Below are 12,902 nucleotides of genomic sequence, written 5' to 3' on the forward strand. Positions count from 1 at the left end.
AGGGAAACTGAGGTGGGGGGGCACGGGGGGGGCCGGGGAAGGGGAAACTGAGGCACGGGGGGTCCCAAGGGGGGGGGCACAACTGGGGGGGGCCCCGGGGAAGGGGAAACTGAGGTGGGGGGGCACAAGGGGGGGCACAAGGTGGGGGGGGGGCCCGGGGAAACTGAGGCAGGACCCAGGAATCCGCCCCCCCCCCCCCACGGTGTCCCCGGGCCCCCCCGGGTCCCGGTGCCCCCCCCCCCCGGTATCGGCCCCCCCGGTATCGGATCCCCCCCCCCTCCCCGGTGCCCCCCCCCGGGTATCGGATCCCCCCCCCCTCCCCGGTGCCCCCCCCCCGGTATCGGATCCCCCCCCCTCCCCGGTGCCCCCCCCCCCGGTATCGGATCCCCCCCCCCTCCCCGGTGCCCCCCCCCGGTATCGGATCCCCCCCCCTCCCCGGTGCCCCCCCCGGGTATCGGATCCCCCCCCCCCCCGGTGCCCCCCCCCCCGTTATCGGATCCCCCCCCCCCTCCCCGGTGCCCCCCCCCCCGGTATCGGCCCCCCCCTCCCCGGTGCCCCCCCCCCGGGTATCGGATCCCCCCCCCCCCCCGGTGCCCCCCCCCGGTATCGGATCCCCCCCCCCTCCCGGGTGCCCCCCCCCCGGTATCGGCCCCCCCCCCCCCGGTGCCCCCTCCCCGGGTATCGGATCCCCCCCCCTCCCCGGTGCCCCCCCCCGGTATCGGATCCCCCCCCCCCCGGTGTCCCCCCCCGGTATCGGATCCCCCCCCCTCCCCGGTGCCCCCCCCCGGTATCGGCCCCCCCCCCCGGGTATCGGATCCCCCCCCCTCCCCGGTGCCCCCCCCCGGGTATCGGATCCCCCCCCCTCCCCGGTGCCCCCCCCCCGCTATCGGCCCCCCCTCACCGTCCGCGTCCGCGTCCCCGGGCCGGGCCCGTCACTCCGCCAACTCCAGCCGGGCGCTGCCGGGCCTGAACCACCGGAGTGCTTGGGGGGGGGGGGAGGGGGCGTGGCCGGCGCCGCCCAATCAGCGCGCCGCGGCGCCGCCCGCTGGGCCAATGGGCGCCGCGCGGGGGCGGGGCGGCTCCAGGAAATGGCGCCGGGAGGGGGGGGGGGCGCAGCCCAACCCAAGCCCGGCACGCGGGCGGTACCATGGGGGCGGCGGGGGGGGGGGGAGGCAGCACCCCCCCTGCTCCGCAATGAGCCCGCCCGCGCGGCGGACTACAAGTCCCGGCATGCCCCGCTGCGGGCGCCGGGCGCGGGGGCTGCTGGGAGCTGTAGGCGGGGCCGGGAGGCCCCAGGGCGGCAGGGGAAGCGCGCGCGAGGCCGCCGGCGCGGCGAATTTGGGGCAAAAAAGCCCCAGATCGGCGCGTTTTTTCGAGGGGGGGGGGGGGGCCGCACCCACGACAGCTTTGCCCCCCCCCTTAAATCCCCTTAGTGCTCCCAGAGCCTTAATGCCATTAACCCCCCCCCCCCCCAACCCGGCTTAGCCTCCCCTCCCCACCCGCTAATCCCCCCCCCCGGCTCATCCCCCCCCCCCCCAAATTCCCATCAAAGAGGCTTTACTGGAGCCCCCCCCCGCCCCCCCCACCACCACGAGGCACAAACGAGGTAGAACGCTCCCTTTTTTACTAATTACAAATCAATTTTACAGAGTTTTGTACAAAAAATATATATATATAAATCTGTACACAAGGTGGAATGGGGGGGGGGCAAAACCCCGGCAAAAATCAGGGTTCGACCCCCCCCCCGGCAAAAATCTCGGTGTTAACGGAGGGTTTGGGGGGAGGGTTCAACTCCCCCATCCAAAAATCCCGGTGTTTATGGGGTTTTTCAACTCTCACATCCAAAAATCCCGGTGTTTACAGGGCGTTTGGGGGTTTTCTCCAACTCTCCCATGCAAAAATCCCGGTGTTAACAGGGGGGTTTGGGGGGGTTTCAACTCCCCCATCCAAAAATCCCGGTGTTAACAGGGCGTTTGGGGGGGGCTTTCAACCCCCCCTCCAAAAATCCTGGTGTTAACAAGGGGGTTTGGGGGTTTCAACCCCCCCCTCCAAAAATCCTGGTGTTAATGGGGGGGTTTGGGGGGGTTTCAACCCCCCCATCCAAAAATCCTGGTGTTAACGGGGGGTTTAGGGGGTTTTTAACTCCCCCATCCAAAAATCCCAGTGTTAACAGGGCATTTGGGGGGGGTTTCAACCCCCCCTCCAAAAATCCCGGTGTTAATGGGGGGGTTTGGGGGGGGTTTCAACTCCCCCATCCAAAAATCCCGGTGTTAACAGGGCATTTGGGGGGGGGGTTTCAACCCCCCCATCCAGAAATCCCAGTGTTTACAGGGGGTTTAGGGGGTTTTAACTCCCCCCTCCAAAAATCCCGGTGTTTACTGGGGGGTTTGGGGGGGTTTCAACCCCCCTCCAAAAATCTCGGTGTTAACAAGGGGGTTTGGGGGGGGTTTCAACACCCCCCCCTCCAAAAATCCTAGTGTTAATGGGGGAGTTTGGGGGTTTTTCAACCCCCCCATCCAAAAATCCCGGTGTTAATAGGGGGGGTTGGGGGGGTTTCAACTCCCCCATCCAAAAATCCCGGTGTTTACAGGGGGGTTTGGGGGTTTTTCAACTCCCCCATCCAAAAATCCCGGTGTTAACGGGGGGGGGGTTGGGGGTTTTTCAACCCCCCCATCCAAAAATCCCAGTGTTTACGGGGGCGTTTGAGGGTTTCTTCAAATTCCCCCATCAAAAAAACCCCGATATCTAAAAAAAAAAACCCTCAAAACACCCCATTAAAGCAGCCAAACCGGAGCTGTGCCAAAAAACCGACGCCACGCGGGTGTTTTTTGTCACCGTCCAGCGTTCGGGGGGGACAAAAGTGCCGAAATGGGGGAAAAAAATGTCCCCAAACGGCGCTTTGGTCCCTGGCGATGGGACAAAGACGGAAGGGGGGGCGCGGTGGGGGTTAGGGGGGCAGGATCTGCTCGAGGAGGGGCTTGGCGGCGGGCGGGATGCGCTCGGGGAAGCGCACGTGGAACTCGAGGACGAGGTCGCCGCGGCGCTCGGGGTCGCGGGGGAACGGCAGCCCCTCGCCGGGCAGCCGGCGCTTGGCCCCGGGCCGCAGCACCTCCTGGAAGGCCACGGGGATGGTGCGGCCGTCCAGCGTGGGCGCCTGGATTGTACAGCCGCACAGCGCCTGTTGGGACAGGCGGAGGCAGGTGTTAGCGCCTGTTGGTTTCCCTGAAAACCTCCCCGCCACCCGGGAACCCCCCCCATAAAACGCCCCCACAGAGAACTCTGCTTAAAAACACCCTCTTCTGCCAAAAAAGCTTCATCAAAAACCCTCCCTGTTGCCCCAAAAATCTCCCTGACACCCCCCCGAAAACTGCCCCCCTGACACCCCCCCGAAAACTGGCCCCCCCGACACCCCCCCCGAAAACTGCCCCCCCGACACCCCCCCGAAAACTGCTCCCCCCGACGCCCCCCCGAAAACTGCCCCCCCGACACCCCCCCCGAAAACTGCCCCCCCGACACCCCCCCGAAAACTGCTCCCCCCGACGCCCCCCCGAAAACTGCCCCCCCGACACCCCCCCCGAAAACTGCCCCCCCGACACCCCCCCCGAAAACTGCCCCCCCGACACCCCCCCAAAAACTGCCCCCCCGACACCCCCCCAAAAACTGGCCCCCCGACACCCCCCCCGAAAACTGGCCCCCCGACACCCCCCCCGAAAACTGCTCCCCCCGACACCCCCCCGAAAACTGCCCCCCCCGACACCCCCCCGAAAACTGCCCCCCCCGACGCCCCCCCGAAAACTGCTCCCCCCGACACCCCCCCCGAAAACTGCCCCCCCCGACACCCCCCCGAAAACTGCCCCCCCGACACCCCCCCGAAAACTGCCCCCCCGACACCCCCCCCGAAAACTGCCCCCCCCGACACCCCCCCGAAAACTGCTCCCCCCGACACCCCCCGAAAACTGCCCCCCCGACACCCCCCCCGAAAACTGCCCCCCCGACACCCCCCCCGAAAACTGCCCCCCCGACACCCCCCCAAAAACTGCCCCCCCCTCAGAGTCACCTAAAAAAAACAGCCCCTGGACACCCCCAAAAAACCTGCCCCAAAAAACCCTCCCCACCACCCAAAAACCTCCCCAGTTTCCCCCCCAAAACACCCCCCCAGCACCACCCCCCAAAAACTGCCCCCCCGGTGCCCCCCTAAAACCCACCCCCTCTCTCTCCATCGCCTAAAAACCTACCCCCCCCCCCGGCACCACCCCCAAAACAGCCACCCCGGCACCTGAAAAAGCACCCCCAGCTCCCCCTAAAAACCTCCCCCAAAACCCACCCCCCCAAAACCCACCCCCCCAAAACACCCCCTCCCCCCAAAAAACCCACCCCTTCCTCATCCCCCCAAACACTCCCATCACCCCCAACCCCCCCCAAAACCCCCCCTCCCCATCACCCAAAACACCCCATCCCCCCAAAATAAACCCTCCCCATCCCCCCAAAAAGCCCCCACCCCCTGCCACCCCCCCAAAACCCCCCATCCCCCCTAAAAAACCCCCCACCCAAAAAACCCCACCACCCCCCCAAAAAAACCCTCCTCATACCCCCTAAAAAACCCCCCACCCAAAAAACACCCCTCTCCCCATGCCCCCAAAACACCCTCCTACCAAAAACCTCCGCCCCCTGCCACCCCCCCAAATAAACCCCTCCCCATCCCCCCAAAAAGCCCCCACCCCCTGCCACCCCCCCAAACCCCCCCTCCCCATCCCCCCCAAAAAATCCCCACCCCAAAATCCCCCTCCCCATCCTCCCAGAAGCCCTCCCCCCCAAAATAAACCCCTCCTCATACCCCCAAAAAGCCCCCACCCCAAAATCCCCACCCCCTGCCACCCCCCAAACCCCCCCCAAAAAATCCCCCCCCAAAATCCCCCCTCCCCATCCTCCCAGAAACCCTCCCCCCCAAAAAACCCCCTCCTCATCCCCCCTAAAAACCCCCCCCACCCAAAAAACACCCCTCTCCCCATGCCCCCAAAACACCCTCCTACCAAAAACCTCCGCCCCCTGCCACCCCCCCCAAATAAACCCCTCCCCATCCCCCCAAAAAGCCCCCACCCCCTGCCACCCCCCCAAACCCCCCTACCCATCCTCCCAGAAGCCCTCCCCCCCAAAAAACCCCTCCTCATCCCCCCTAAAAACCCCCCCACCCAAAAAACACCCCTCTCCCCATGCCCCCAAAACACCCTCCTACCAAAAACCTCCACCCCCTGCCACCCCCCCCCAAAATAAACCCCTCCCCATCCCCCCAAAAAGCCCCCACCCCAAAAGCCCCCACCCCCTGCCACCCCCCCAAACCCCCCCAAAAAATCCCCCCCCCCAAAATCCCCCCTCCCCATCCTCAAAGAAACCCTCCCCCCCCCCAAAAAACCCCTCCTCATCCCCCCTAAAAACCCCCCCCACCCAAAAAACACCCCTCTCCCCCTGCCCCCAACACCCTCCTACCAAAAACCCCCACCCCCTGCCACCCCCCCCCCAAAATAAACCCCTCCCCATCCCCCCAAAAACCCCCACTGGGGGCAGCAACCATCGGCGTCACCCCCTCCCCATCCCACAGCCGAAACGGGGGGCAGGCGAGGGGCCCTGATGTGGGTGCCCCCCCCCCCCCACCCAAACCCGCACCTCGCGGAGGCTGATGTGGGCGGGGTAGACGAGGTCGGCGCCGTCGCGGCGGAAGACGCCGTGGGGCTTGTCGCGCAGCACGCACACCACGTCGGCGGGGACGTTGGTGGGCGTCTGGTCGCCCTCGCCGGGGAAGGTGACGCGGGTGCCGGCCTTCCAGCCGGGCCTCACCTCCACCGCGAGGATCTTGTCCTCGCTGCGCACCGTGCGCCCGTCGGCGGTGAGGCGCCGGCGCGAGATCTTCAGCTTCTTGGTGCAGCCGCTCAGCACCTCCTCCAGGGACACGTGGAGGTCGTAGAGCACGGGGGGGTCCTGGCGGCGGCACCCCCCCGCCGCCGCCGCGGCCCCGGGCGGCCGGGCGAAGACGCCGAAGCCGTCGTCGGCCTCCGCGTCGTCGGGGGCGGCGAAGAAGGCGTCGAAGGGGTTGCGGCCGGCGAAGAACTCGGCGAACATGGCGCGCGGGTCGCCGCGGAAGGTGTAGCTGAAGCGGGGGCCGTTGGCGGCGGTGGTGGTGGTGCTACCGCCGGTACCGCCGCACGGGGCGCCGCCGCCTTTCAGTCCTGCGGGGGGGAAACAGGCGGCCGGCTGCGGTAGCTGCTCTGGGGTGGCCCCCGGAATCGGTTCTGCTCCCAAAGGGAGAAGAAACACCCGTCCGACTCCGTCACCATGATTCGCCCCCCCGAATTGGGTGGCTTGAAACCGGTTCTGCTCCCAAGGGGAGAAGAAACACCCGTCCGACTCCGTCACCACAATTCCACCCCCGAATTGGGTGGCTTGAAAGCGGTTCTGCTCCCAAAGGGAGAAGAAACACCCGTCCGACTCCGTCACCACAATTCGCCCCCCGAATTGGGTGGCTTGAAAGCGGTTCTGCTCCCAAAGGGAGAAGAAACACCCGTCCGACTCCGTCACCATGATTCGCCCCCCCAAATTGGGTGGCTTGAAACCGGTTCTGCTCCCAAAGGGAGAAGAAACACCCGTCCGACTCCGTCACCACGATTCGCCCCCCCAAATTGGGTGGCTTGAAAGCGGTTCTGCTCCCAAAGGGAGAAGAAACACCCGTCCGACTCCGTCACCACGATTCGCCCCCCAAATTGGGTGGCTTGAAAGCGGTTCTGCTCCCAAAGGGAGAAGAAACACCCGTCCGACTCCGTCACTACGATTCGCCCCCCCAAATTGGGTGGCTTGAAACCGGTTCTGCTCCCAAAGGGAGAAGAAACACCCGTCCGACTCCGTCACCACGATTCGCCCCCCCAAATTGGGTGGCTTGAAAGCGGTTCTGCTCCCAAAGGGAGAAGAAACACCCGTCCGACTCCGTCACCACGATTCGCCCCCCCAAATTGGGTGGCTTGAAAGCGGTTCTGCTCCCGAGGGGAGAAGAAACACCCGTCCGACTCCGTCACCATGATTCGCCCCCCCAAATTGGGTGGCTTGAAAGCGGTTCTGTTCCCAAGGGGAGAAGAAACACCCGTCCGACTCCGTCACCACGATTCGCCCCCCGAATTGGGTGGCTTGAAAGCGGTTCTGCTCCCAAAGGGAGAAGAAACACCCGTCCTACTCTGTCACCATGATTCACCCCCCAAATTGGGGGGCCCAACACCGGTTCTGCTCCCAACGGGACAAGAAACAACCGTCCTACTCCATCACCAGCTCTGGATTCACCCCCAGAATCAGGGGGGGGCCTGAAACTGGTTCTGCTCCCAAGAAAAAAACAACCGTCCAACTCCGTCACCAGCTCTGGGTTCACCCCCAGAATTGGGGGGGGCCAGAACCGGTTCTGCTCCCAAGCAGAGAAGAAACAACCGTCCAGCTCCATCACCAGCTCTGGATTCACCCCCTGAAACAGAGGTGGCCTGAAACCGGTTCTGCTCTCAACAGCAGAAAAAACAATCGTCCAACTCCGTCACCACAATTCACCCTCCAAATTTAGAGCAGAACCGGTTTCAGGCTACCCAAGGGAGAAAAAACAACTGTCCTACTCCATCACGAAGATTTGCCCCCAAATTGGGGGGCACGAAACCAATTCTGCTCCCAAGGAGACAAAAAACAACTGTGCTACTCCGTCACCAGCTCTGGATTCACTGCCAAATTGGTGGTGGCCTGAAACCGGTTCTGCTCCCAAGGGGACAAAAAACAACCGTCCGACTCCATCACTACGATTCGCCCCCGAATTGGGGGGCCTGAAACCAGTTCTGCTCCCAAGGGGAGAAGAAACAACCGTGCTACTCTGTCACCATGATTCGCCTCCCAAATTGGGGGGGCCCCGAAACCAGTTCTGCTCCCAAGGAGAGAAAAAACAACTTTCCTACTCTGTCACCAGTTCTGGATTCACCCCCGGAATCAGCGCTGGCCTGAAACCGGTTCTGCTCCCAAAGGCAGAAAAAACAACCATCCAACTGTCACCAACTCTGGATTCACCCCCAGAATCAGGGGGGGCCCGGAACTGGTTCTGCTCCCAAGGGGAGAAGAAACAACCGTCCAACTCCGTCACCGCGATTCGCCCCGAATCGGGCGGCCCGGAACCGGTTCCGCTCCCTTTTCGGCGCCGCGGCCGGCGGCACCCGCTCGACCCGTCGGGCGCCCAACAGGTAGGGCCTGCTGGGCCGGGGGCGGGGGCCAAGCGCCGCCCCCCCCGCGCCCCAGGGCGGCCTGAGCCAGCAGCTTTCGGGCGGCTGGGTGGGGTGGGAGCACCCATGGGGCCCGGCACCCTGCCCTCAGGCGGCACCGCTGCTTCGGGTGACGCCCCAACCCCGCCGTCACCCAGCGCCCTCCCTGCCTGCCTGGGCCCCCCCGTCTTTACCCCCTGCCCCCCCCAGCAGCACCCAGGGCCTACCTGCACCCTCAGCACCCATAGGGACCCCCCACTGCCTGCCTGAACCCCCCCAGCACCCCCAAAACCCCCCCAACCGCCATCTTCACCCCAGCACCCTAAAGCTGCCGGTCTTGACCCACATCACCCTGCCCCCCCAGGACCCCCACCCTACACCCCAGGACCCCCCTGGTTCCCACCTTGTCCCCCCCATCTCCACCTTCACCCCACCACCCTGAGCTCCTCCCCCCCAAACCCCCAGGCCCGACCCCCCCCCAGGTGTGTCCCCCTCCCCCCGGTGTCCCCCCTCACACACTCTTCCCCCCCCAAGGTGTCTCCCCTCCCCCAGTGTCCCCCCCCTCAGGCCCTTCCACCCCACAGGTGTCTCCCACCCCCCAGTATCCCCCCCCCCCAGGCCCTTCACCCCCCCACAGGTGTCTCCCCTCTTCCGGTGTCCCCCCCCCAGGTACCTCCCCCTCTTCCGGTGCCCCCCCAACACATGTCTCCCCCCTCTCTCGGTGTCCCCCCCCCACCCTCCCCCCCCACAGATGTCCCCCCATCTCTCGACGTCCCCCCCCGCCCTCCCCCCCCACAGGTGTCCCCCCTCTCTCGACATCCCCCCCCACAGGTGTCCCCCCTCTCTCGACGTCCCCCCCCACAGGTGTCCCCCCTCTCTCGACATCCCCCCCTCCCCCCCCACAGGTGTCCCCCCTCTCTCGACGTCCCCCCCCCACAAGTGTCCCCCCCTCTCGACGTCCCCCCCCACCCTCCCCCCCCACAGGTGTCCCCCCTCTCTCGACGTCCCCCCCCACCCTCCCCCCCCCACAGGTGTCCCCCCTCTCTCGACGTCCCCCCCCACCCTCCCCCCCCCACAGGTGTCCCCCCTCTCTCGACGTCCCCCCCCACAGGTGTCTCCCCCCCCCCCGGCTGTCCCCCCTCACCCTCCCCCCCCACAGGTGTCCCCCCTCTCTCAGCATCCCCTCCCGCCCTCCCCCCCCCCACAGGTGTCCCCCCTCTCTCGGGGTCCTCCCCCACAAGTGTCTCCCCCCCCACAGCTGTCCCCCCTCACCCTCCCCCCCCACAGGTGTCCCCCCTCTCTCGGTGCCCCCCCCCGCAGGTGTCTCCCCCCCCCTCAGGCCCTCCCCCCTCACAACTGCCCCCCCCTCAGGCCCTGCCCCCCCCAGTGTCGTCCCCCCCCCCCCCCGCGCTCACCTTCCTCGCCGTACTTGTCGAAGATCTCGCGCTTCTGCGGGTCGCTGAGCACGTCGTAGGCCTCGGCCACCTCCTTGAAGCGCTCCTCGGCGCCGGGCTCCGTGTTCTTGTCCGGGTGGTAGCGCAGCGCCTGCCGGCGGTACGCGCGCCTCACGTCCTCGGCCGAGGCGCCGCGCGGCAGCCCCAGCGTGCGGTAGTAGTCCTTGCCCATGGCGGCGGCGGCGGCGAAGCGGGCACCGGGCCCCGCCGCCGCCGCCGCCGCCGCTTAAATATGGCCGCGGCGGAAGCTTCCAGACGGCCCCGCCGCCCTCCAGAACCTTCCGGCCCCGCCCCCCCGCGCGCCGCCGCCGCCCAATGGCCGCGCGCCGCGTCACGCGGCGCAGGGCGGGAAGCGCCGCGCGCCGCCGCCCTCTCGCTCCCTCCCCTCTCCGCGAGGGGGCGGGGTCGCGGCTGGCCACGCCCACTCTGCTGCCCGGGGAGGGAGGGAGGGAGGGGGGGGGCGCGGTGGTGGTGACCCCTGACCCCGCGCGGCGTTGCCGTGGAGACGGGGCGCCGCGGGCCCGGCGGCGCGGTGACGTCAGCTGTCTCCCCCCCCCTCCCCGCCGCCGCCGGGCGCGTCACGGCGGTGTCGCCCCGCCCCCCTGTCGCCCCGCCCCCCCTGTCAGCGCGACATGGCGCCGTGGGGACACCCGGCCCCTGTCACCACGATGTGGCGCTGTGGGGACACCTGGCCCCTGTCACCTCGATGTGGCACCAGGGGACACCCGGCCCCTGTCACCCCCGACATGGCGCCGTGGGGACACCCAGCTCCTGTCACCCGGACATGGCAGCGCCGTGGGGACACCCGGCCCCTGTCACCACGATGTGGCGCTGTGGGGACACCTGGCCCCTGTCACCTCGATGTGGCACCAGGGGACACCCGGCCCCTGTCACCCCGACATGGCGCCGTGGGGACACCCAGCTCCTGTCCCCGGACATGGCAGCGCCGTGGGGACACCCGGCCCCTGTCACCTCAATGTGGCACCGTGGGGACACCCGGCCCCTGTCACCACGATGTGGCGCTGTGGGGACACCCGGCCCCTGTCACCTCAATGTGGCACCGTGGGGACACCCGGCCCCTGTCACCCCGACATGGCGCCGTGGGGACACCCAGCTCCTGTCACCCTGACATGGCAGCGCTGTGGGGACACCTGGCCCCTGTCACCACGATGTGGTGCTGTGGGGACACCAGGCCCCTGTCAACCCGACGTGGCACCAGGGGACACCGGGCTCCTGTCACCCCGATGTGGCACCAGGAGACACCCGGCTCCTGTCACCCGGACATGGCAGCGTGGGGACACCCGGCCCCTGTCACCACGATGTGGCGCTGTGGGGACACCTGGCCCCTGTCACCTCGATGTGGCACCGTGGGGACACCCGGCCCCTGTCACCTCAATGTGGCACCATGGGACACCTGGCCCCTGTCACCCCGACATGGCGGCGCCGTGGGGACACCCGGCTCCTGTCACCCCGATGTGGCACCAGGGGACACCCGGCTCCTGTCACCTCGACATGGCACCGGGGACACCCGGCCCCTGTCACCCCGACGTGGCACCATGGGACACCCAGCTCCTGTCACCCTGACATGGCAGCGCCGTGGGGACACCCGGCTCCTGTCATCCCCGACGTGGCACCAGGGGACACCCGGCCCCTGTCACCCCGACATGGCGGCGCTGTGGGGACACCCGGCCCCTGTCACCCCCGATGTGGCGCCGTGGGGACACCCAGACACTGTCACCCCGACATGGAGGCGCTGTGGGGACACCCGGCTCCTGTCACCCCAACGTGGCGGCATGGGGACACCCAGCTCCTGTCACCCCAACATGGCGGCGCTGTGGGGACACCCGGCCCCTGTCACCCCCGATGTGGCGCCGTGGGGACACCCAGACACTGTCACCCCGACATGGAGGCGCTGTGGGGACACCCGGCTCCTGTCACCCCAACGTGGTGCCATGGGGACACCCGGCTCCTGTCACCCCAACAAGGTGGTGCCGTGGGGACACCTGGCTCCTGTCACCTCAATGTGGCACCAGGGGACACCCAGCTCCTGTCACCCCGACATGGCAGCACCATGGGGACACCCGGCCCCTGTCACCACGATGTGGCACCAGGGGACACCTGGCTCCTGTCACCCCAATGTGGCACCAGGGGACACCCGGCTCCTGTCACCCCGACATGGCGGCGCTGTGGGGACACCCGGCTCCTGTCACCTCGACATGGCACCGGGGACACCCGGCCCCTGTCACCCCGACATGGCGGCGCTGTGGGGACACCCGGCCCCTGTCACCCCCGATGTGGCGCCGTGGGGACACCCAGACACTGTCACCCCGACATGGAGGCGCTGTGGGGACACCGGCTCCTGTCACCCCAACGTGGCGGCATGGGGACACCCGGCTCCTGTCACCCCAACATGGCGGCGCCGTGGGGACACCCAGCCCCTGTCACCCCAACATGGTGGCGCTGTGGGGACACCCGGCTCCTGTCACCCGGACATGGCAGTGTGGGGACACCTGGCTCCTGTCACCCCAACGTGGTGCCATGGGGACATCCGGCCCCTGTCACCCCGACATGGCGGCGCCGTGGGGACACCCGGCTCCTGTCACCCCGATGTGGCACCAGGGGACACCCGGCTCCTGTCACCCCAACATGGTGGCGCCGTGGGGACACCCGGCTCCTGTCACCCGGACATGGCACCAGGGGACACCCGGCTCCTGTCACCCCAACATGGCGGCGCCGTGGGGACACCCAGCCCCTGTCACCCCAACGTGGTGCCATGGGGACACCCGGCTCCTGTCACCCCGGCGTGGTGCCATGGGGACACCCAGCCCCTGTCACCCCGACACGGCGGCGCTGTGCGGACACCCGGCTCCTGTCACCCCAACATGGCGGCGCCGTGGGGACACCCAGCTCCTGTCACCACCATGTGGTGCCAGGGGGACACCTGGCTCCTGTCACCCTGACGTGGCAGCGCCGTGGGGACACCTGGCTCCTGTCACCGCGATGTGGTGCCAGGGGGACACCTGGCTCCTGTCACCCCGACGTGGCAGTGCCGTGGGGACAGCCGGCTCCTGTCACCCCGATGTGGCACCGTGGGGACACCCGGCTCCTGTCACCCGGACATGGCACCAGGGGACACCCGGCTCCTGTCACCTCGACATGGCAGCGCCGTGGGGACACCCGGCTC

General features: G+C 67.8%; 2 protein-coding genes across 3 annotated transcripts; one reads left to right on the forward strand and one right to left on the reverse strand.

The window, feature by feature from the left end:
- Nucleotides 1-1,607: 1,607 nt before the first annotated feature.
- On the reverse strand, nucleotides 1,608-9,958 carry DNAJB1 (DnaJ heat shock protein family (Hsp40) member B1). 2 transcript variants are annotated; one of them, XM_064499191.1, is made up of 3 exons: nucleotides 9,680-9,958; nucleotides 5,833-6,221; nucleotides 1,608-3,178 (listed from the first exon to the last, which is right to left on the reverse strand). In XM_064499191.1, exons 1-3 carry the CDS (start codon nucleotides 9,888-9,890, stop codon nucleotides 2,948-2,950), a joined length of 831 nt encoding a protein of 276 aa, XP_064355261.1. In that variant the 5' UTR covers nucleotides 9,891-9,958; the 3' UTR covers nucleotides 1,608-2,947. The 2 variants fall into 2 exon arrangements, with proteins under 2 accessions (XP_064355261.1, XP_064355260.1); XM_064499190.1 differs by having other exon boundaries at nucleotides 5,662-6,221; nucleotides 9,680-9,954.
- A 392-nt stretch (nucleotides 9,959-10,350) lies between these two features.
- Nucleotides 10,351-12,678, forward strand: LOC135323945 (collagen alpha-1(I) chain-like). The gene has a single exon (XM_064499204.1). The coding sequence runs from the start codon at nucleotides 10,351-10,353 to the stop codon at nucleotides 12,676-12,678; it is 2,328 nt and encodes a 775-aa protein (XP_064355274.1).
- The last annotated feature ends 224 nt before the right edge of the window (nucleotides 12,679-12,902 follow it).

This window comes from Dromaius novaehollandiae, chromosome 33 (genome assembly GCF_036370855.1).
Source record: "Dromaius novaehollandiae isolate bDroNov1 chromosome 33, bDroNov1.hap1, whole genome shotgun sequence".
Taxonomy (NCBI): Eukaryota; Metazoa; Chordata; class Aves; order Casuariiformes; family Dromaiidae; genus Dromaius; species Dromaius novaehollandiae.

What these genes read in the sequence shown, in the direction of transcription:
- DNAJB1 (XM_064499190.1), bottom strand. Translation starts at nt 9,890, where the DNA reads ATGGGCAAGGACTACTACCGCACGCTGGGGCTGCCGCGCGGCGCCTCG. An exon ending in CGACAAGTACGGCGAGGAAG is followed by an intron (nt 6,222 to 9,679) that starts GTGAGCGCGGGG and finishes TCCCCCCCGCAG; the next exon opens with GACTGAAAGGCGGCGGCGCC. An exon ending in CCCACATCAGCCTCCGCGAG is followed by an intron (nt 3,179 to 5,661) that starts GTGCGGGTTTGG and finishes CTGTCCCAACAG; the next exon opens with GCGCTGTGCGGCTGTACAAT.
- LOC135323945 (XM_064499204.1), top strand. Translation starts at nt 10,351, where the DNA reads ATGGCGCCGTGGGGACACCCGGCCCCTGTCACCACGATGTGGCGCTGT.